This window comes from Benincasa hispida, chromosome 8 (assembly GCF_009727055.1).
Source record: "Benincasa hispida cultivar B227 chromosome 8, ASM972705v1, whole genome shotgun sequence".
Lineage (NCBI taxonomy): Eukaryota > Viridiplantae > Streptophyta > Magnoliopsida > Cucurbitales > Cucurbitaceae > Benincasa > Benincasa hispida.
The window spans coordinates 26,307,884-26,330,806 of record NC_052356.1 but is presented as its reverse complement, the minus strand read 5'-3'; the positions used below and the strand labels follow the sequence as shown (position 1 = coordinate 26,330,806).

Sequence of the window (22,923 nt, the reverse complement as noted above, 5' to 3'; positions counted from 1 at the left end):
TAGAATAATCTCCATCTTCACATTTCAGTCCCCACAAAGTAAACATCATCAATAAACTTCTTATTCCAATATAGACAACTAGTAAAAACGAAAGAATAACATTCTCATTTTGATTCGAAACACATTCTCATTCCTACATAAACAAGACCTTATATTAGATGGTTTTCTCATCTAATTTGTTATGAAGTAGTTGATGCTTCCTCAATTTTGCAACAAAGGGCATACGTGTTCATTTCTTCCCATGGATGGAACAGAAAGAAACAATTGCTAGCCAAAATTGAAAATAAAAACTAGACTTGGTAAGAACAGAGCATGGAGTAGAGATGGGAGTAAAAAAATGTCATTATAATAGCAGGGATTGTGAGTCCATTAGACAATCATTTTGACAGTGGAAATCAAATAAAACTAAAATCTCAACATGTGGATAATTGGTACACAATTCCTCGGGCTCTCGTTACAGTTTCTTACATTGATATCGAATTTTAAGGATAAAAGAATTGATACTGTATATTTTCTGTGAACAAATCAAATTAGCTCAAATAAGCAATCATACTAGAGAGAACCATATACTTCCGGGATTAGCAGAGATGTGGGATGTCAAGTAACTCAGTTCCAATAAGAGAATTGAATTGGTAAGGACGAAACTGCAGCTGCTTCTCAAATGTAGAATGACAGGTCCAAGCAATCCACACACTCTAAGGTTAGCCCTTCCTCTTGCCATCTCTAACGTGATCAGCTTTTGAACTAGCTTCGCCACCATCGTCGAGAGCATTCAAGTTCAGACTTAAATCCAAAGTGCTTTCGTTCAAATCTTGACGCACTGGATGATCGTTGTCCTGAGACCAATGAAATCAAAAGCCCAACCATTATACATGTTTAACATAAGATAAAGATGAAGTTTAGTGTCAAAGGTTATGATAGACCCGGTTATTAAAAGATATATGAGAAAAAGAAAGAGGGGGAGAATTAAATGTATTAATGAAGATTGAAAATTAGTTAGTTATGGGATGGAGGAGTGGTGAATTTGTCGTGGGGTTGAGAGGAAAGATTCGGGTTGTGAAGAAAATGGAGGCTCGAATGTCTACGATTGAAGAACATCTCACCTTGCTACAGGTGGGTATGGAAGCTCGGATGGAGCAACAGCTTGCAGAGATGCAACAACTGACAGAAAACACCATGTCAGCTCGATTTGAAGCGATGGGAGAGATCATGGAACAGGGAATGCTGGCAGCACTTGAGGCGTGTCAAGGAGAGGAGGTACGATAGATGACGGTGTGAAATCAGCTTCATCCGAGTGAATAGTGACAGAAAAAGGCAAACAACCGGCAGTCGAGGAGGCAGAACGGAAGTACGTCAGAAAAAGAAAAGAGAGGTACCTTTATTCGATATGCTTTTAAGATTACTTGAGATACCAATTTTCAAAGGAAAAATAGGAGATGATCCACTAGGATCGTTCCATCGAGTGGAACGATACTTTGTCGTCAATTGATTGTCAGAGAAGGATAAGATCGAGGCGGCTGTATTCTGTTTAGAAGGGGTGTCGGAGAAGGATAAGATTGAGGCAGCTGTATTCTGTTTAGAAGGGGAGGCATTGGAATGGCAACAATGGGAGAAGGAATGAATGCCGATGGACACCTGGGTAGAGTTGAAAGAGCAGATGTTGCTTTGTTTTTTTACCAACAAAAGAGGAAGATCGATGAGCTCAATTCCTCACCCTGAAACAAGAGGGAACAGTGAGGGCATATCGATGCCGATTTGAACATTTGGGCCGTTGAAGGATCTGTCTGATGAAACGCTGGAGAGCAAGTTCATGAGTGGGCTGAAGGAGGATATCCAAGTGGAGATGAGGATGTTCAAATTGGTAGGCATCAAGGAGAAGATGCAGATGACCCAATTGATTAAGGATATTGAAGAAGCCCGTAGAACGAAATGGAGTGAAGGAAGCCCAAGCCCATCGACTAAGGCAAGCGAATCTGTTACATCATCAGGCACCAATTCGACTTCAGTCAGACAAACTCGAGTATCCCAACAACCAGAACTATCTCCCTTAACCCTAGTCAAAGTACGGCTGGTTCATCGACTTTGATGACCCTAAGCGATGTGAATGGAAAAATCGTTCACCGTCGGTTCATTTAAGTGGTTATCGAACAATGAGATGCAGAGCCAACGAGACAAGGAGTTATGCTACCGTTGCGACAAAAAGTATACTCCAGGTCATCGCTATAAAAAAGGGTTGAATCTATTGCTTTATAATGACGAGGACGAGGACCTCACCATGGAAGGAAACCTCAAAGTTGAGAAAGTCGATGAAATTCCCCCTATACGTTGGATATTCTGCTTATGGATCCAATGGAAGTTGCTGAATTATCTCTCAACTCCCTGGCAGAGATTGACACACCCAAAACGGTGAAGCTTATGGGCAAAGTGGGAGATAAAGACATGGTGGTGTTAATCGATAGTAGAGCCTCACACAACTTCATCAACAAATAACTGATAAATACACTGTCTGTCGCGATCTCCAACCTCAAGCTACGAAATTATGCTAGGAACAGGGAATTCTATTAAAGAAAAAGGGCATTTGCTAGGGGTGTACATCGATCAGTCAGTGTCGGTAAAACCAACACCGAAAACCGACCAAAAAAAAAAAAGTGAAATTCACTCGACCATCAGTCAGGTCAATCGGTTGGTCAGTTTGGTCTCTTTTTTTTAAGAAAAGCCAGATGAATTGATAAAGTGTTATTGTTAAGTTAATAAAATTAACAACTTTTTTAATTTTAAATCAATCATTTTTTTATGAAAAAATTTAAATAAATCATGTAATGGATTTGAGAAATTAGGCAACATAAAAAATAATAATAAATCAATACTAAAATAGTAGGTTTGGACTTAGGTTGGTGGTAATGAGCTTGCTAAAATTATATGTATATATATATACGTCGGTCGATTTTCAAATTTTTTTTTTCAGAAAAACCGAAAACCAAACAACCGACCCCTAGCCCCGACTGACCGTCCTTAATTCGGTCGGTTTTGATCGGTCAGATCGGTTTTCGATGCTTTTATGTACACCCCTAGCATTTGCAAACGTGTGGTTCTTAACCTTCCAAATTTAACTATTATTAATGATTTTCCCCCCTTGTCGTTGGGTAGTGTAGATGTTATTTTAGGTGTTCTCTAGCTTAAGACATTGGGTCGTGTTGAATGTGATTGGGGCACATCTAAAATGGACTTCCAAATTGGTGAATGGAAGGTGCAACTCAAAGGGGACAGAAGCTTAATGAAATCCTAAGTCTCCCTGAAATCCATAATGAAGTTCGTGAGGGAGGAAGGCCAATGGATCCTACCAGAGTTGAATGCAATAGTGGCTCAAATAAATGATGCTCACCTCAATCATGATCAAACCACCCTAAGTCCGAAAATATAGGTGGTCCTACAGAAATATCAAGAAGTTTTTAAACCGATTGAGGGTCTACCACTTATGCGACATCACAATCACTCCATTGAGCTGAGACCTAGGGAAGGTCTAGTAATCGTGCGTCCGTATCGCTACCCACAGTTCTAGAAGGATGAGATTGAACGTCTTGGTGGAAGAGATGCTGAATGCAAGGGTTATACAGCCAAGCACCAGTCCCTTTTCCAGCCTGGTGCTATTAGTAAAGAAAAAAGGCGGTAGATGGAGGTTTTGTGTCAATTATCGTGCTCTCAATCAAGCAAGATCCCATGTCACTTTCCTATTCTGATCATTGATGAACTGACGGGGACAACCGTATTCCCTAAGATTGATCTCAAATCCAGGTACCATCAAATCAGGGTAACAGCAAAGGATGTCTACAAAACGACTTTTAGAACCCATGAAAGACATTACGAGTTTCTAGTGATGCCCTTCAAGCTGCACAATGCTCCATCAACCTTTCAATCGATAATGAATGACATCCTACGCCACTATTTGCATAAATTTGTTATGATTTTCTTTGATGACATTGGTTTATAGCTCCTCTGCTCATGATCACATAAACCACTTGTCCTTGGTACTGCAAGCATTAACGAATTCCTAATTTCAATTAGAGGATCCTTTTTACTTGATTCTTTTATGACATTATAATCTTATAAAAAGATACGCTAGTGGAAAATTTTAAAAAATGTACGTTTGCGGCATCAACAATTGAATACCTCGATTATTTGATATCAACAGATGGGGTACCAGCTGACCCTTCGAAAATTGAATCTATGAAACAGTGGCCAGTACCAACCACCATTAAACATCTATGGAGCTTCCTTGGGTTGACGGGTTATTACTGCAAATTAATGGCTATTATGGCTCGATTGCTTTTCTACTCACACAACAGCTCAAGAAGGACAAGTTCCAATGGAACAATGAGGCTCAAACCACCTTCGAGACATTAAAGCAAGCAATGACAGAAGTTCTTGTTTTGGAGTTGTCATACTTCAAGCAACCATTCATGGTAGAAACAAATGCCTCGAGAGTGGGAGTAGGGGCTGTGTTGATGCAACCAGGTCGCCCCCTTGCATTTTTCAGTCATGCTTTACCCTTCACTCACCATTTGAAGGCGATATATGAGCGAGAATTAATCGCAATAGTTTTGGCGGTGCAAAAGTGGAGGCCGTATTTATTGGGGCGAAAATTCACAGTGCAAACAAATCGGAAAAGTCTCAAGTTTTGTTTGGAACAACGGATTATCGCTGGTGAATACTAAAAATGGGTGGCTAAGTTGGTTGGGTATGGTTTTGTGATTGAATATAAGAAAGGTTTGGAAAACTCGACAACTGATGGCCTTTCTTGGAACTAGGCACTTTGAGCTGCGTGGACAGACTAAATTCAGCAATATTCAGTGATCAAATTGATCAAGATGAAAAATCGAAGCAAATCCGACAAGCTATACAAGCTGGAGACTCAACTAGGAAAGGATATTCCGTGAAGGGAGATTTGTTGCTCTATAAACAGAGAGTGGTTCTACCTTCAATATCACCCACGATCGATCCCTCTCTTGCTTCAAGAATTTCATAATCACCCAGTCGAAGGTCATAATGGAACCCTCAAAATGTATCAACGCCTTAAGGAGTTCTTCTAGAAAGGTATGAAATCTAGTGTACGATCGTTTGTGGGTGACTGCTTTATATGCCAGCAGTCCAAGTATCTGTCATTAGCACTGATAGGATTATTACAACTACTCCCTGTAATGGAAATAATTTGGGATGACATCACTATGAACTTCGTTGATGAGCTACCGAAATCCGAAGTATACAATGCAATTTTGGTGGTGGTGGATCGATTATCTAAGTATGCCCATGTAGTAGGATTAGAATAAGTTAGGGTATTATGGTCAAATCCTTAATTGATTAGAATTGGGATTAGTTTCCAAGATTGATTAGAATTAGGATTAGTTTCCTTGGTTTCTTAGTATTAGGATTAGTTTCTTTGACTAATTTGGATTAGGATTAGTTTCTTTGATTAATTAGGATTAGGATTAGTTTTACTTTCCAGTTCTATATAAATAGAGAGATTGTCTTCTTGTATTGGCAACTTTTGATTCATAATAAAGACTTTGATTTTATTATTGGAAATTTCTCTCCTTTTATCGCCTAGGTTACATCAATTTGGTCTCAGAGCAGCCGTCTGGACCAACATTGACTGCCACCGGTGGAAGATCGGAAAACTCTTGGCGATGCCGATTGCAAAAGGGAGCTTCGTGAGTTGTGCTCGTTGTTGAACAGTCCACGCCTATACAGGGGGAATCCTTTAAATTTTAGAAAAGAAAGAAGATACCGAGATTTTTTTTTTTTTTTTCAAGATTTTACTAGAATGGACCATTACCGATCAAGGAAGATGACGAAAAAAAAAATATAGCAATTGGTATAGGCAAGAAAGTCAAATTTCCTCCCCAAAGCAGTGTTGAAATTTTTATTCAAGTGATTCAGAAGAAGAATTCCAACATAATAACTCCGCTCATGCTCGATTTTCTCAAAGAACCTATCATTACCCACATTTGAAATTTGATTATAGTGATTCTAGCAATTCCGATGAAAATTCTAATGCAATTTGGAATGAATAACCAGGCGATATTATCAACAAAGAGCACAACGATCCAATCAAACTGGTTTATCAAGAGATCGACGTAAGAATTGGGAGTTAGATGATTCAGAGTGTGAAAGAAATTATTATCACCAACATCAAAGAACACTCATGAATCAATACAACACAAATTTAGAGGTCGAAACATTTTTAAGAAAACAAAAATATTCAAATAAAAACATCTATCAAGAGGACTTTCGGAAGAGAATGCATGAAATTTGGGTTCTTTTGGAAAAAATTCAAGAAAGGCATAATTATAATCTTCAAGATTTTTCAAGAAACCATCAAGAATAACATTTATTCACTAAAGAAGATCAAGAACTCATCCAAATGGGTTGTGAAATTGCGCAAAAAATGAACGGAGTAGAAGAAAAAAAAATCAATTGAAGAAGAGCTTGCGTTAGAAGAAGAAAAAATCGATGGAACTAACGCGGAGGTTGCTCAATTCGAACCAAGTGATGAGGAACTATTAATTGATGAAATCAACGATGGAGATGTTCAAGAAGATGAAACCGAATGTGTCCAATTGGTCAGATCAATTAACTGAGCCACACAACCAACCACAATTACCACCACAACAAGAGAATAGAGTGGAAATTAGTCTTGAACACCAAGAAAGACAACAAGAGAATCGACAACACCTATGGTATGGAAAAAATGTCCAAGATTTATCCAGAATCGTTCAAGAACAACCAAGATCAAGGTTATATCAGAGGACGTACTGGGAGGATGTGAATTCTAAGTATGGAAGAAAAAGATACTCATGGGTAGCCTAATTTGAATAAAATTGAAAAAAAATTTCCACCATTCCTTAAGGAGTCTGCATATATTTTAACAAATGATTTTTTTAACTTAATTCTTGGGTTCATTGATGATAGTATTGATGGAAATAATTTTCCCTTTCAAGAATCAAATATTTGATATATTGGTGTGGCTTGTGAAAATTGGTTGTTGTTATTGACGCCGATGTTCAGAGATGTGTCCGTTCAAGTGGCTTACTTTTTTATTTTTATCTTCATTTTCGTTTTAAAACTCGAGGACAATTTTTTTTTTTTTTTTAGGGATAGAATGTTGTAGTAGGATTAGGATAAGTTAGGGTATTATGGTCAAATCCATAATTGATTAGGAATGGGACTAGTTTCCATGATTGATTAGAATTAGGATTAGTTTCCTTGATTTATTAGGATTGGGATTAGTTTCTTTCACTAATTAGGATTAGGATTAGTTTCTTTCATTAATTAGAATTAGAATTAGTTTACTTTCCAATTCTCCATAATAGAGAGATTGTCTTCTTGTATTGGCAACTTTTGATTCATAATAAAGACTTTGATTTTATTATTGGAGATTTCTCTCCTTTTATCTCCTAGGCTACATCAATTTTATTGCTCTAAATCATTCGTTCACACCAGCCACTGTGGCAACAGTGTCCCTCCGAGAAATGGTAAGACTACACGGTGTGCCACGAAGTATTGTGTTGGACAGAGATAAGGTATTTACAAGCTTATTTTGGGAAGAATTATGTAAGCTAATGGGTAGTCAACTGAAACGGAGTACTTCATATCATCTTCAAACTGATGGTCAAACGGAAGTGGTCAATTGAGGACTAGAAGCTTACTTACGATGTTTTACTATGGAGACACCAACTAAGTGGTCAAATTGGCTTGCATAGGCAGAATATAACTACAACACCTCTTATCACACATCATTAAAGAAATCTCCGTACGAGGTGGTATATGGTTGACCAATTCCACCACTTATATCTTATGAAAACGAAGCTGTTGTGGTAGGTGCGGTCAATACTCTTTGAAAGAGAGAGATGATATGTTGAGGAATTTAAAGGCTACACTAGAGAACACAACAATGCATGACGGCTTTCGTGTATACCAAACAAAGGGAAGTAGAATTTGCAATCTTGGATTGGGTATATGTTAAACTCCAACCTTATCCGACAAAGCACTCTATTTATCCATAAACACCCAAAAACACCCAAAACAGATTACATATTGCTGAGCAATTTCCTGATTTTCACCTTGAGGACAAGGTGGTTTTTTGGGGACGAGTAGTGATAGACCCCTGGTTATTAAAAGATATATGAGAAAAAGAAAGAGAGGAGAAGAACTAAATGTAAATAATGGAGAAGGGAAATTAGTTATGGGAGAGTGGTGAATTTCTTGTGGGGCCGAGAGGAAAGATTCAAGTTGTTACGAGGGGTTACTAATAATAAGTTAGTGTTGTATAGCTCATCCTTTTTACATTGAGCACATGAAGCATAGCGTGCAACTAATTTTGAAAGGTTCACTACTCTCAAGTTGCTAAAGAGCCCAAACAAGTATACAGTGGCGGATTGAAATACTTGGTACGACTACAAAAAGTAAGTTACCTGACTTTCTTCCATTGGCACATCATTAATATCTGGTTTCTCGTCTTGAACCTCCCCCTTGGTTGCTACTGCAACATCATTTGATTTGATAGCTTCATCTTCAACATTATCAGCAGCTTCATTTTCTGCAGCCTCGTTTTTCTGCTCCTCTAACACAGCAATCTGCACATGAAGACAAATAAATAAACTTTCCAGCCTCCAAACATTCCACTTATTTATAATTTAGATTGGGGCGGACGTAAATCATAATTATGAAGCTTCTTATATAACAGATCTTCCCTGTGGAAAACCATCTTCCATTAAGATAAATGGTACCAATGAAATACAAAAGGGGCACACTGCACAAACACCAAAGCAACAGAAATACCTTCAAGAAAACCCAGCTGTTGGTGATCAATATTAGGGGGGTAATTGCAAAAAAAAAATAATAATAAAAAACAAAAAAACAAACAAACAAAAGTGAAAAGTATCCTAAAAAGAGAGATGGTATAATGTGCAAAACTCCACACCTCCCAGGACCTACCTAAATTAAAGAAAAGTCGTCTTTCTTAACTATGAAAACCAACAAAACATCAACAGATCACTTGCTACAGTCTTTATACCAAAACAACCTTCCTTTAATCATCTCAGATTCATCCTCTAATCCAAAGATATACAAAAATGTCTGGCCACAGATGACCCCACACCTTGGAAGCAAAGCAAGGCAAAACGAAAACTTGTAACAAAGTGATTCAAATCTTCAGCAAGATGTGTACGCTAGATACACTTATAGGGGCCAACGAGTCTCTTTGAACAAAGTCTAAACGAATGATCCTCCCAAGGACAACAAGGCAAGAACAAAATCTGAATCTTCTTTAGAGTTCAACTTCTGGAGTTCGGAGGAACAAAGAGAAGTCGAGGAGAGAGGGGAGGAAATCAACCAAAGATCGTTTTCCATGTGAAGATATCGATCAGATAAATAGCCCCCCTACACAAAATGATAATAACTGTGAAAAGAAACGGTCAAGTCTTGGGATTAAAATAGCGGAGTAATCAGTAACACTCTAATATATATGCCCTACCAAAAAAAGGATATTAAAAAAAAGTTTTTTTTGGGATAAGATGAAAAGAGGCATCCTATCTTTCTAGAAGAGGGGGAAAAACAGAGTTTATAACTGCATTACAAAGCTTTAAATGTTGCAAGTGTCAACGAAGTATCTATTTGTTAACAGTGTTCATTAAAACAATATAAAGTTCATAGACAGCCAACGTACTTTCTAATGTTTTGTATTCATCAGGCAGCTAAAAGATTCTACGTTTACCAACGAAGACTGCCGCTTTTCCCTTGACCAGGCAATCTTGTCCAATTCTCCAACCTACTTTTCCCTCTTTAAGGTCCTTGATGAGGTGCCCAATTATTTGGAGAAAAAGTTATAAGAGAAGCTTGATATGGTGCTCATAGCCAAGGGGGAAATCATGTTGTCCATTGCTCCAAATTTCATCATGTCTATAGACTATTGAAAGTTTTTTCCCCCCTAAAGAACACATGTCGAGACTAGCCTTCCATTGTCCTTTTTTTTTTTTAATTAAGAAACAACTTCAATGAAAGAATACATGGACAACAAAAAAACAACACACAGAAAAGGAAAACCATTAAAGAAAAGACCCCCAATCCTATAAAACAACACCCATCAATTAATTACCAAAAAAAAAAAAAGAACAAAAGAGGAAAAAAAAACCTTTGTAATTGAAGCCCAAAGAGAAACACATTCTAACAAGGGATCACACACCATCCAAGTCCCTTTCCAAGTCTCTAAATATTATCGTTCCTCTTACCCAAAGATTCCACTTCCACAAGAGTGCACACCCCCTGAAAGCCACAAGAACGATCCTTCTCCCTAAAGGAAAATGGAGAAGGAATTCCTCTATCATCTCAATCAGTCTCTATAGCGGGCCAACGGAAAGTCATACACCTCAAAAAATAACTCCACACGGAATGAGCAAAGTTGCACCTCTTCAAAAATTGGCCAACCAAGCAGCACCATCTCCACTACTAGGTTTTCTCAAAAAGAATTTCTTAAAAAATGACTGTCCATCCATTAATCAATGAGTCCACCACCTTAAGTCTCAATTGTGAGACCTCCAAAAATTACCAATTTTGTTGACAAGTTACCCATCAGAATCCTAGCCTTATGCTAGTGGTGCTAGTAGAATATAATTAGGCGTGTTATTGGAGTATAGTAATTAGCTAAGGAGTATTTCAGGAGATTTTGTTATAAACCCTAGGCTTCAGCTAGTTTAAGCTTGATTATCTTGAGAGAAAGAGGGCCTAAGTAAATCATATTACTGGGGGCTTTATCAAAAGAGTATCAACTTCATTTGATAAATTTCATAACCATTTATAAGGAAGCACTCCTGAGTCCTGAATGACCAAATGGCTACAAGTATCCATATTCACATCCCCAAAAGAAGTCTCTAGACAACAGTGTAACCATTTTAGGGATTGTTTGGCCCATGGGTTGGGAATGAGGGGGCTATCTAAGCTCACCCAAGCTTCAAGAGTAGCATACATTCAATTTAAAACTAATCATATTAGAATAACATACTTTATCTTTTACATGGTCATTTTAAACAACTTAATGTGTTTTCTTTTGAAGTCAGTCAATTTTTTTACATCATTAAGGTTGTCAATTTGAACTAATAACTAAAATGACAAACTTAAACTAATCTAAAATCTAACAATTGGTCTAATATAATTAAATATTACAAAAACTCAGGATTTCTATACCTACACTCCAAATCCAAGCTTTTTAAACTTACACCCCAAATACAGACTTCTTGAACCTGCACTCTAAACAAAAATTTTCTAAACCAGCTTAACCACATGCTTAACATCCCAAGCTTAATTGTTGGACCTGCACACCAAATGCCCACCCTCATGAGTTATATCTAATCTCTCTCGAACTAGGTTCTTCTTTCTGGCTAGGTGGTATCTTAATGATGCCCATCTCATGTCTATTCTACATTTCTTTCCCAAAGTTATAAAGCTCCAATCATGTACTTTAATAGAAAAAGATATGGAATAAGACTCCATTGCGGAGCCATGAAGCTTTTCTTCACAGTGCCAGCAAGAAGATAACAATCTGGCTAGAAAGGATTTCCTTATTACGATGAAAGAACCACCCCCACCCACCAAAAGTTATTCCAAGACTATAGTGTAGGTATTTTTTTTATATCCGTGAGTGTACGGGACAACTTGCCTGACCCTACAACATTTTGGTGTCAAGGAAACTCGTAGAATATTAAATCCCAAGTAGGTAGCCACCATGGATTGAACCCATGACCTCTTAGCCCTTTATCAAGGGGATGTTCTCTTATTTACCACTAGGTCAACACCATGTTGGTTAATGTTGGTAATTATATTAAGAACAAACAAATCTTTTCCCCACCATCAGGGAGGAAAATTCCCCATACCTCTTCATCGATCTATCTTAAAATCTTTAGTAGGAGGCTATTTTAGAGTGAGATTAAATTACAAGTTTACCTCTCTCGTTAGTAAGTTTGTCTTTGGTGCCTTGTGGAGGATTAAGATTCCAAAGAAAGTTAAGTTTTTCTTGGTGAGTTCTATTGTGTCATGTGAACTAGATGAGTCGGCTTATGAGGAAGTTACCTTCGTTAGTTGGTCACTAAACCCTATGATACCTTCCTTACCTTCGTTAGTTGGTCCCTAAACCCTGTGATACCTTCCTTACCTTTGTTACCGACTTATGAGGAAGTTACCTTCATTTTTTTTACCTCTCCCATTAGTAAGTCCATCTTTGATGCCTTGTGGAGGGTTGAGATTCCAAAGAAAGTTAAGTTTTTTTCTTATTAAGTTCTACTAGGTTGTGTGAACTCGATATATCAGCTTACGAGGAAGTTACTTTCGTTAGTTTGTCCCTTTCGTTGTATTCTTTGTCAGAAGGACGAGGAAGACTTGAATCATCTTCTCTAGAGTTGTGAGTTCGTGAGGTCGACGTGGAATTTCTTTTGCCAAGAGTTTGGTTTCACATTGGCTCTATAGAGAAGTGTTAGTGGCTCGATCGGGAAGTTCCTCTTCTATCCACCTTCTAGGGAGAAGGGCCACTTTCTTTGGGAAGCAAGGGTGTGTGCACCTTCACCTTGTTATGGATTTTATGGGGAGAGAGAAATAACATAGTGTTTAGAGGGTTGGAGAGAAACCCTAGTGACATGTGACTAGGTTAAGTTTTATGTCTCTCTTTGGACTTTGATTTCGAAGACCTTTTGCAACTACTCTTTATGTAACATTTTAGTTGGTTGGACCCCTTTCCATTGATTGGATTTTTGTGGGCCTAGTTTTTTCACCCTTGTATTCTTTCATGTGTTCTCAATGAAAGTTGTAATATCAAAATTTAAAAAAAAAAAACAAAAAACAAAAAACAAAAAAAGTTTAGTCTATGATGCACGAATTCTTCATTTGGGGTAGAAAATTTTATCAGATACATGTCAAATAAGAATTCGTCCAAATACACTCTAGACACGTGTCCAATAAGTGAACTTGTGTAACCCAATTTTTTTAAAAAAATAAAACCAAATGCGTGTCCTCACGAGATATGTGAAGGGGACACATGGAGCTCTTTTTCCCCCCTTTAAAGCCCACATCCCAATCCTATTTAGAAGCCCACAGTTGCGCTAGCCCAAGAGAAACAAAAATAAGAAGAGAAAACATATAAAATTAAAAATTAAAAACCCTGAGTCCCTAACTATTGCAGACAACAGACCTAGCAGACTTTCATTTTCTTCATTGTTGCATCTGCGATTCACAACCAAGCACCATCCTCACTACACCGCCACCAACACCACTGTCATCATTCTTTGTTCCCTTTAGCTTTGCCACCACCATTGTTCACGATTTTTCCCCTGTTTCCTCTCTTCTTTTTTTAAATCTCCTTTAATTAACTTATTAGTTACATCTTCCCTTTCTAAATCTCTTTCTTTTATCATCTTTCTTTTTCTTTCTGAAAAGAAAACACGTCCTTTCATTGATATAATGAAAGAGTCTCATGCTCAAAATACAACAAAGCAAAAACTGAAAATAAAAGTTCAAATAAAAGATACAAACTAATTTAAATAGAGAAAATGAATGCATTCCAATTCAAACAAATGTCTTGAATGGAATAATTAGAGAAAGCCTAAGAACAAGAACATCATGAGGAGGCAAGATGAGTTGAATCCAATCGAAAAGTTAAATTTAAATTATATGCACAACTAAATTAGTACCTTTTGTCGAATTTACATATATCCCCAAAAAAGTTTTAAAAAAATAGCGTATCTACAACATATCTGTATCCTTTTTTTTTTTTTTTAGAAATTGGCACATCATTGTGTCCTATCGTATCCGCTTCCTAGAGTAGTTCATGAAACTTTCAAGTTTTATGTCTAAAAGATCCCTGAACTTTCAACTTTGTGTCTAATAGGTCCCCAAACATTCAATTTTGTGTCCATGCATTCCTTATATGTTTGGAAGTTTTAAAATCAACTTACTTATCGAATATAAAAATCTAATTTTATGTTTAATAGGCCCCTAAACTTTAATTTTGTGTGTAGTAGGATTGTGAATTAAAATAATAAATCAAAATAAAAATTGAATAAATCAAAACCTATTAGACACAAAATTGAAAATTTAAGAATCTATTTCATAAAAAATTAAAAATTCAAAAACCTATTAGATACTTTTTAAAGTTCAAGAATCAAATAACACAAACCTAAAGTTTAAAAACTTATTAAACACTTTTGTGAAATTGTTTCTTATCCAAAAAAAGGGTTCAATGAACAAATAGACATAAACCTAAAAATTCATTGAACTTGTAATTTGACCACAGAGAAATGTGGCTTTTAGGAGAATAATTTCAAGTTCTTAATTAAAATAATGTGAGGCTCCAAGGCACGCGCTCACTAAGGGGGCCTCACTTCATTTAAGAGGCACTTTTGGCATGTGCTAACTCAATCAAAACCACCAAAGTTTAACGAATCAAGGTGAAGTACCATCAACAACAATGTAATTATCGGAAATGAAAGTATCAAGCATTTATCAAGCACAAGTAAATGCATTAGATCGAAAAACAAAGCCAACTCACAATCTTACAAACAAGAAGAATAAAGAGGTCCTGTAAACAGTCAGGGCCATTCTGCGGAGCTTTTTGGATGGAAAGGAACAATAGGACTTGCAATATCAAATTTTTGCTGATAGTGTTCTTGTTCTAGCTCTTGGTTGGTGTAAATGTTCTTCTCTTCCTTTAAAAATCATAGCTCAAATGACCTTTTAATGAGCTGGAAGGTTTTCTTATGGTCCCTTCTTGTTTGGGGTTGCCCCCTCATTGTTTTGTTTTCTCTTTTAATCAAACAATTAAACTGTCATTACTTTCATGGAGAAAATTGAAAGAAAACAGAAGGGCCAAAAGATGCTGACCAACATCAAAAAAAGAAGGCCTACTAAAATCGGAAAAGGATCCACACATGGTCTTAACCAAATAAATCAAGAAAGCTCTCCAAACCAAAAATACAAGACCTGGTCGTCCCTTTTGTATATATCATCTTATCAATGAAACATTTAAACAGTTCAAAAAATGAAAAGAAACAAAAAGGAACACTCATGACCTTACAAGGTTGACTAAATTAAATAATGAAAATAGTGATACTGTACTTGATGTCTATTGACAATTGACAACAATATATATGGTGTCTTAGACAATGACGCTTTTGCTTGACATGTCCTACTTAGATTTCATGTAAATTTAATAAACAATTAATTCATGAAGGAAGAAAACAATACAAGGTTGATTGGACATTCAAAGAAATAGCTGTATTATCCAGCAAGAGAACAAGACCAACTGCCCATACACCTTCGCTATTTTCAATTACTACTGAAGATTTTCTTGATGGATGTTAAAGATGGGTATTGGCAGACGCAGAAGTGACCAAAGGAAATTCTCAGACTATAAAAGCTTAAACTGAGGACATAAATTTACAAACTCTTCCAAAGAAATTGACCGATCTTGAACCCAACTAGCTTCGTAGCAACTACCACAGATATACAGCACTAAATTGACCTTAGATCCAGAGTACCATACCAGTTTAAGGCACTGCAAGATAAGTCCCAAGGAACGTCTATGGGCAGTGCCCCTCCAAACCCAAACACACACAACAATAAAGAACTAGAACTCCCTTCTTTTTAAGAAAGAACTAGAGAAAGAATGAAAGAATACAATGGCATACAAAAATACCAGCCCACAAAAGACCCCTTTAAAGAAAGGGGCTCCAGCTAAATATTGTTGCCTAGCGAATAATTACAATCAGAACTCGTGTATGAAAGCCCCATTTGGCCCATATAAGCAGGAGATGTACACACGTTTGTCCCTTTGAGCAATGAAGATGTTACTTCATTGGTAAGAAAAAAAATCATATTGTATATGAATTGTACTTTAAATTCAAAAGACATCAACAAAATGCATGTCCATACAATTTCTTAATCAAGAAATCCCATTTTCAAGTAAGGCATAAATGAGGGACCAAATGCTAAGCAGACATGTCACTCTACTAGAAACTTTTCCAATCAAAATAACAGCTCCTGACAACCTCCATAACTCTTATGAGGAAGATGACAATTCAATCCAAATATGAAAGAAATACATCTGACATGAGAATCCATGATTTTGCTATGTCCGTTAGCTCCCCGCCAAACGAAAATCATCTCATACCTCCAACGTCATTGAGGCAGTAGATTATACAAGACTGTATTATGAAACAATTTGAAAGAGAATTAATTCTCTTTGCGAAGGGGAACTCTCTTCCTCAGTGTACACTGTCCTTGGCTTTTGAGTTATACATTTTACAAGTTTCTGATAAAAATAAATAAAAAGACGTTTTAGTCTCCCAGAATTTGGCAAAAAGGAAAATCGACCAATCTAACAAGCATAAAAGATTTTCAATACGAAAGTCACCAGGATTTGGAGACATTGGGCACCAAATGCAGCAACAAGGGCAGTGAATATAAGTTTGCAAATTCAAACTCAAGGTCAAAAAGTTCTTTCATATGCAAGTTATAAAATAAAGCAAGGAAAGTTTTCAATCCACAAATAGACAGAATTAACATAGGCATCTTTTTGCAATGAATGGCATTAAAGTCAAGGGAAAAGGTTATAGAGTTTCATTATGGCCCTTGGTGTAGTATCCTTTGTCGAACGGCGGAAGAAAACCTTGATCACCTTCTCTGAGAGGGTCAATTTGCTAGATCTGTGTGTAATGACTTCTTTCAAGAAGTTGATTTTGTGCTCGCTCATCAGAGGGATGTTCATTTGATGATCGGGGAGTTCCTCCTCCATCCACCTTTCAAAGAGAAAGGTCATTTTCTTTGGGATGCAGGGTATGTGTGATTTTGTGGGATCTTTGGGGTGGGAGAAACAATAGAGCATTTCGTGGCATGGAAAGGGATCCCAATGAGGTTTCATCCCTTGTGAGGTTTCACGTCCCCCTTTGGACTTCGGTTTCAAAGGTCTTTTGTAATTATTCGTTAGGAAATATTTTTCTTAGTTGGAAGCCATTTTTTCTAAGGGTTTTGTGGGCTCGGATCTTTTTGTATGCCCTAGTATTCTTTCATTTTTTTTCCTCAATGAACGCAGTTGTTTCTATTAAAAAAAATTACGATTCCAATGGTTTTTCCAAAATTGGAAGTGAAGCTCGTGGAGGACTTGACAAAATTGTTAAAATGAGGAAGACAATGTCTTACTGTATGTTACCAAAAATAATAAAACAAAATATATGTATATGCCACAAAGTGTCAACATCAACTTCTAGAGGTAAGCACAAAACCTAGCTAAGAATGTGACATTTCTTTTCTCCAAGTTCCCAAAGCCTAACCCACCCTTGTCGCAGCTGACAGGACACTAATCTCCCAACTAACTAGTTGGACCTCCTTCCCCTCACTAAAAAAAATGCATCAATAACCTCTAAAACGTTGAGACCAGCAATAACAAGTTGAGACCAGCAAGCTGAATACTACGAAGATTTCTCGGTGGAAGAAGATTTAAGAATTTCTTTGAAGGCAGATTTGATGAATCTTTATCAGTCAGAGGAAAGAAATCTCATGCAAAAAAGCAAGTTAAATTGGCTAAACTTGGGAGATGAAAATATGGCATTCTTTCCTCGTTTCCTAGCAGCAAAAAGGAGAAAAAGCTTAATCTCAGAGCTGACTAATGATTAAGGCATTCCAACTAATCGTTTAGAGAAATTGAAGATATTATTTTGGGTTATTATTCCACTCTTTACTCAAAATGTTTGGGTACTCGATCTATCCCCATAAATTTGGATTGGCCAAGAGTATCTATTGAGCAAAATAGTCAGTTGGTGACTAGATTTAGTCCATCAGAAATTAAAAGTGCAATCAAGGCATTGGGAAAGAATAAAGCATCTGGACCGGATGGCTATACCATAGAATTCATCCTTAAGTTCTGGAATTTACTAAAGGGCAGTCTTATGGACATATTTGAGGAGTTTTACAGTAATGGGAAGCTTAACTCGTGTTAAGGAAAACTTTATTTGTTTAATTCAAAAGGAGGATGCAGTCTTAGTGAAGGATTATAGACCAGCTTAACCACTCTTGTCTATAAGATAATAGCCAAAGTTCTTGCGGAGAGACTTACAAAGATCACGCCAAGTATAATAGCCCCTACACAAAGTGCATTCATTGAAGGGAGACAAATTCTAGATCCAATTCTTATTGCAAATGAGACCGTGAAGGATTATAGATCCAAGAAGAAAAAAGATTAGATATTAAAACTTGATCGAGAAAAAGCCTTCGATAGAGTAAATTGGGAGTTTCTTGAAAAAGTTCTTCATGGAAAAAAACTTTCATTCCCAATGGATTACATGGATTATGGGTTGTATTTCTAACCCAAGATTCTTCATATTCATTAACGGAAGACCAAGGGAGAGAGCAAGGGGAATTAAGCAAGGGGATCCCCTCTCCCCCTTCCTATTTCTCTTAGTTAGTGAAGTTCTAAGTACTTTAATTGCTAGAATTCATGAAAAGTGGAAATATGAAGGGGTTTTGGTGGGAAAAGATAAAGTTCACATTTCCATTCTTCAGTTTGTGGATGATACATTGTTGTTTTGCAAATATGAGGATGAAATGATTGATAAGCTTAGGAAAATTCTTGCGATTTTTTAGTGGTGCTCTGGACAGAAAATTAATTGGGAAAAGTTTGCCCTTTGTGGAATCAATGTTGAAGAAGACAAGCTGCTGGCAGTAGCTTCAAGGTTAAACTGCAAAATAGAACACCCTCCCTATTTTATATCTTGGTCTTCCATTGGGTGGCTACCCTAAAAAGGTGGAGTTTTGGCAGCCGGTAATAGATAAACTGCAGAACAAATTGGATAAATGGAGAAGATATAATCTGTCAAGAGGAGGAAGAACAACGCTTTTGAAAGCTTTGCTCGTTGAACTTTGGTTTGAAAGAAACCAAAGAGTGTTCCATGACAAGGAAACTCCTTGGTTTGCTCGTTTCGAGGCTGCTAGGCTTAATGCTTCATTGTGGTGCTCTCTTTCTACAACCTTTGCAGCTTACTCATTACAAGAAATAAGCTTAAATTGCCAGGCCTTCATACATGAGGATTGACAAAAGTTTGAAGACTTCAGATTCAGATTTACAGCATAGTGTGCTCTTGCTTTTGGATGTTTGTTCTTCTTTTTTATATTTTGTTGTAGAAGTTTTGATCGAAAGCTATCTTTTTGTTTCTTTACTGGTTCATTGCAAGGACTATTTTTAGCATCGAGCACTTTTTCGTTGAGATTAATTTGTACGATATGATGAGGACACTAAGGGGGTGTCACTAGTTGAGATGTCCGAGTGCGCCTATTAATCCTTAGGTTTTATGCTTTATGCTCTTTGTAGATATCTTTTGTACTTTGAGCATTCGTCTCATTTAATTATATTAATAAAGAGACTTGTTTCCTTTTAAAAAAATAACCAAGCAAACACAAAATCATGAGAGCTTAATCCAAAAGCAATAATATAATACAATTATAGAGATATGGAAAGATCCATTATTCTAACACGTCTTATCAAAGTCATGCCACAAATTTGATCCTATCAATAAAATCCTCATATGTCAAACAACATGTCGAGGCTTAGACATGATTATGTGGAATTATAAATAAATTCTAAGGTGCCTAACAAAAAATAGGGGGCCATAGTTTATCTTAACAATTGGGATCTGTACAGTAAAGGCAACATGCTCGAAAACAAAGATCGTTGGAAGGAGACTCAATAGAACTTTGTTTGGAGGGAGGATTATTAAGAGTGCTATGCCACAATGAGCGATAGGTGTCGACTATCTCGCAATTTGATATGTAGGTGAGCCCTATCGAACAGATTGTGTTTTGAAAAAAAAAAATAACTAACTTGGATAAGATTAAACTCTTGATGTGGTAAAGATTGGACAGAGGAGGGAGGGCTCAAGGGTTTTTTCAGGATGGAACCATAGTCCAAGTAGAGAAAAGAAAACCTATGGTATCATTGGTATGTAAGAATTTGACAAGCTTTTTCATGAAAGTAGTTGTTTCTATCCAAAAGAAATGGTACTACAAGGCCTACAGGTGAAACTAAGAGTTAAGTTATGGAGCTTAGATACGAATGGACAATATCATAATCAAACCATCATAAATGGTAAAAAATTTGGAAAAGTCCATTGTCCTAATAGAGAAAATAAACGCGTGGCATTAATCCACCACACTTCTTAAAAAAATCTTTATTCCACGATGGACACTTTAGAAATTTCACAAGCACAGGATCCGAACATAAGCAAGCCCTAGGGTTATGCCCCAACTGGAAGCCTAAATAGGATATATGCACCTTACTACGTGGCTAAGGTAGGAAGTGCGGCGCTTCCAAATTCTCACGACATTACAAAGGTCCACATTCGTACCTACACATTTGCCAATCGCCTACAAGTATATTCAGACACTCACGTAAATCTACAAAACCAAAAGCCCAGTAAATTAAATCCAACAAAGCTACCGTTTTGCATTCAAAACTTTAAAATTCAACAAACCCAGATGAAGAAAAAGGCGGGTACCGGTATGTATTTAAATTTCCGGCGAGGAGGCTCCTCTGTGACCGTCGGGGTCTCTTCTTTGCCGGCGTTCTTTTCATCGGCGTTGCCATTGTTGAGACTCTGTGTAATAGGCGTCCACTTGTAAAGCAAAAGATGCGAAGCGTTGGTAGTAGAGTTGGCAGTGGCATTGGCGGTAACGTTGTTGGGGTTAGTGTGGCGCTGAGAGTGGGAATGGTTGTTGGAAGCGGTGGTCGACGGTGCAACGTGGATCCATTTCTTCTTCCACTTCCTGACCGGGCCAGTGAAGACGGTGGCGGGTCCGTAGCGAGTTGAAGACCGGCCGAGTCGGGCACCAACGCCCTCCATGAATCAAATCAGTCGGATCGGTGGCGCTGGCGTCACGGTGGGGCGTCCGATCCGTTTCGGGGGAAAAATTAAAATTGGGAAATTCTTATCTCCTTCCCTCTAAAATGCTTTTTGGCTTCGTCTTATTAACAGAGATGGCTTTTTCTGAACACGTGTCTCCATCCAGGACCTTCCTTCTCGTTCCGTTAAATCCTGGCCCTTCAAAATCGATATCTGATTAATATATATACACATAATAATAAGATTAAAGTAAAAATAATAAATGTACCGTATGTAATTTTAGTGATTACGCTGGCTTCTTCTTTCTACTTTAGAAAAAATAATAATAATAATAATAACATTATGACGTGCTTAAGAAGTTGGAAAATTTCACAAAATATTAAAAAACCAAAAACTTTTCCATCAACGACTTCTTTCTCAAAACTTTTCGACTACTGACCTTTAGTCCGTGCGAAATTCTAAATTTACTCCCACTTTTAAAAAACCTTCAGACTAAAGCATATCATTGTAAAGTATTCGTAGAGGTGTGCGGATACCAAACGGTCTAAAGGCTTTTTAAAATTTGGGGTAATTTTGGAATTTTGCATGGACAAAAGGTCAATGGTAGAAAAACTTTTAGGAAGAGGTCATTGGTAGAAAAGTTTTTGGTTTTTGGGTCAATTTGTGAAACTTTTCCTAAGAAGTTGGTACTTGAAAAGAGCATATTTTGCATGTGTCCGATGTTTGCAATTCCTGAGTTAACTAACGAACGACATAGATTAGTTTGGAAATTTGACTCTTAATTTCACTAAGCTTATTAACCCTCTCGTCCCGATAAGCAGCTTTCCTTGCACACAAACCATAGTATTGACGATTGATCTCATTGTCATGTTTGAACAAATAGACGCATGATAGGCTCTGGATCAAACATCTCTAGGTGTAAATTGTAAGTATACACTACAAACAAGTAATATAAAGTGGACAAGTCCAAGTATCAAATTCTTAAGGAATGAAATATGATAAATCAATTTCAACGAAAGAAAGATCTCCTCTAAGTTTGCAGTGGCAACCAAGAAAATGATTTGAGTTGTAGTGTGCTTATAAAGTAAAGAAAATAAATGGTGGAAAACAACTGAGAAAGATATGGTGTGAAAAGATATAAGATAAAGATGGAATTCAAAAGTAGTTTCTACCTTCATATGAATATTGTGTCCAACATGCACTCATATTTACTTTGCTCAACTAAACTCAGAGTCTCAAACACAATCTGACATGCGACGCAAATTGCTCTTTCAAGTCAATAGTGGGTTAAGTTGTATGCAATCGAATTGTTCTCGCAATCTACCTAACCGATACTTAGTAACATGAATCGAATTCAACTCTTATTCATCTTTCTCAGAGAACCACCGTTACGAGAGTAAGCAATTAAACACATATCTCTGTAGCTAATTTAAAACTTAGATAAAACTTGCAAATCTAATGATTCCATAGGCATTATAAAACATGAAACTATAAATGTGTAGGCTTTTCTAAGGTAAAGTGAAATCATATGTCAAAGGTTTTTTTTTTCTATATTACTTTTATGAAAGGGTTTATTATCTAATTCTTTCTATATCATACTCAACATTATCTACTAACTTATGTGATCAAGCTAAGTTAACAATATGCAAAAAATTAGTAAAAGCAAACGTAAACCAAGTGGTGGGCAAAAGTAACAGAACACATATGGAACTTTTAGTCCATCCTCAAGATATCCACATCTTTGAATCCCAAGAAGATGCTTAGTTCGTAATGAAAAATAAAGAACAAAAGAAGTAAATAATGAAAGAACTCATATTGCTAATGAATGGAAAATAATACAAATTTTTTTTCCAACATAAATAAGTGAAAAGTAATTACTAGAACCATAAACTAAACTATTCTAAAAATAAAAAGTACAAGAAAGAGAAGGAAAAGTTATTATCCAACTTGCTTCTCAATCTAGCTAAGTCAAATCTCTTTCGAGTTGAACAATAGCACT

At 36.8% G+C, this 22,923-nt stretch overlaps 1 protein-coding gene across 1 annotated transcript; it reads right to left on the bottom strand.

Moving 5' to 3' along the window:
• Positions 1 to 324: 324 nt before the first annotated feature.
• Positions 325 to 21,030, bottom strand: LOC120083076. The gene is made up of 3 exons (XM_039038610.1): positions 20,580 to 21,030; positions 8,469 to 8,630; positions 325 to 836 (listed from the first exon to the last, which is right to left on the bottom strand). The coding sequence occupies exons 1-3, from the start codon at positions 20,922 to 20,924 to the stop codon at positions 702 to 704; spliced, it is 642 nt and encodes a 213-aa protein (XP_038894538.1). The 5' UTR covers positions 20,925 to 21,030; the 3' UTR covers positions 325 to 701.
• Positions 21,031 to 22,923: the final 1,893 nt, after the last annotated feature.

What these genes read in the sequence shown, in the direction of transcription:
- LOC120083076 (XM_039038610.1), bottom strand. Translation starts at nt 20,924, where the DNA reads ATGGAGGGCGTTGGTGCCCGACTCGGCCGGTCTTCAACTCGCTACGGA. An exon ending in GGAAATTTAAATACATACCG is followed by an intron (nt 8,631 to 20,579) that starts GTACCCGCCTTT and finishes CTTCATGTGCAG; the next exon opens with ATTGCTGTGTTAGAGGAGCA. An exon ending in TGCCAATGGAAGAAAGTCAG is followed by an intron (nt 837 to 8,468) that starts GTAACTTACTTT and finishes CATTGGTCTCAG; the next exon opens with GACAACGATCATCCAGTGCG.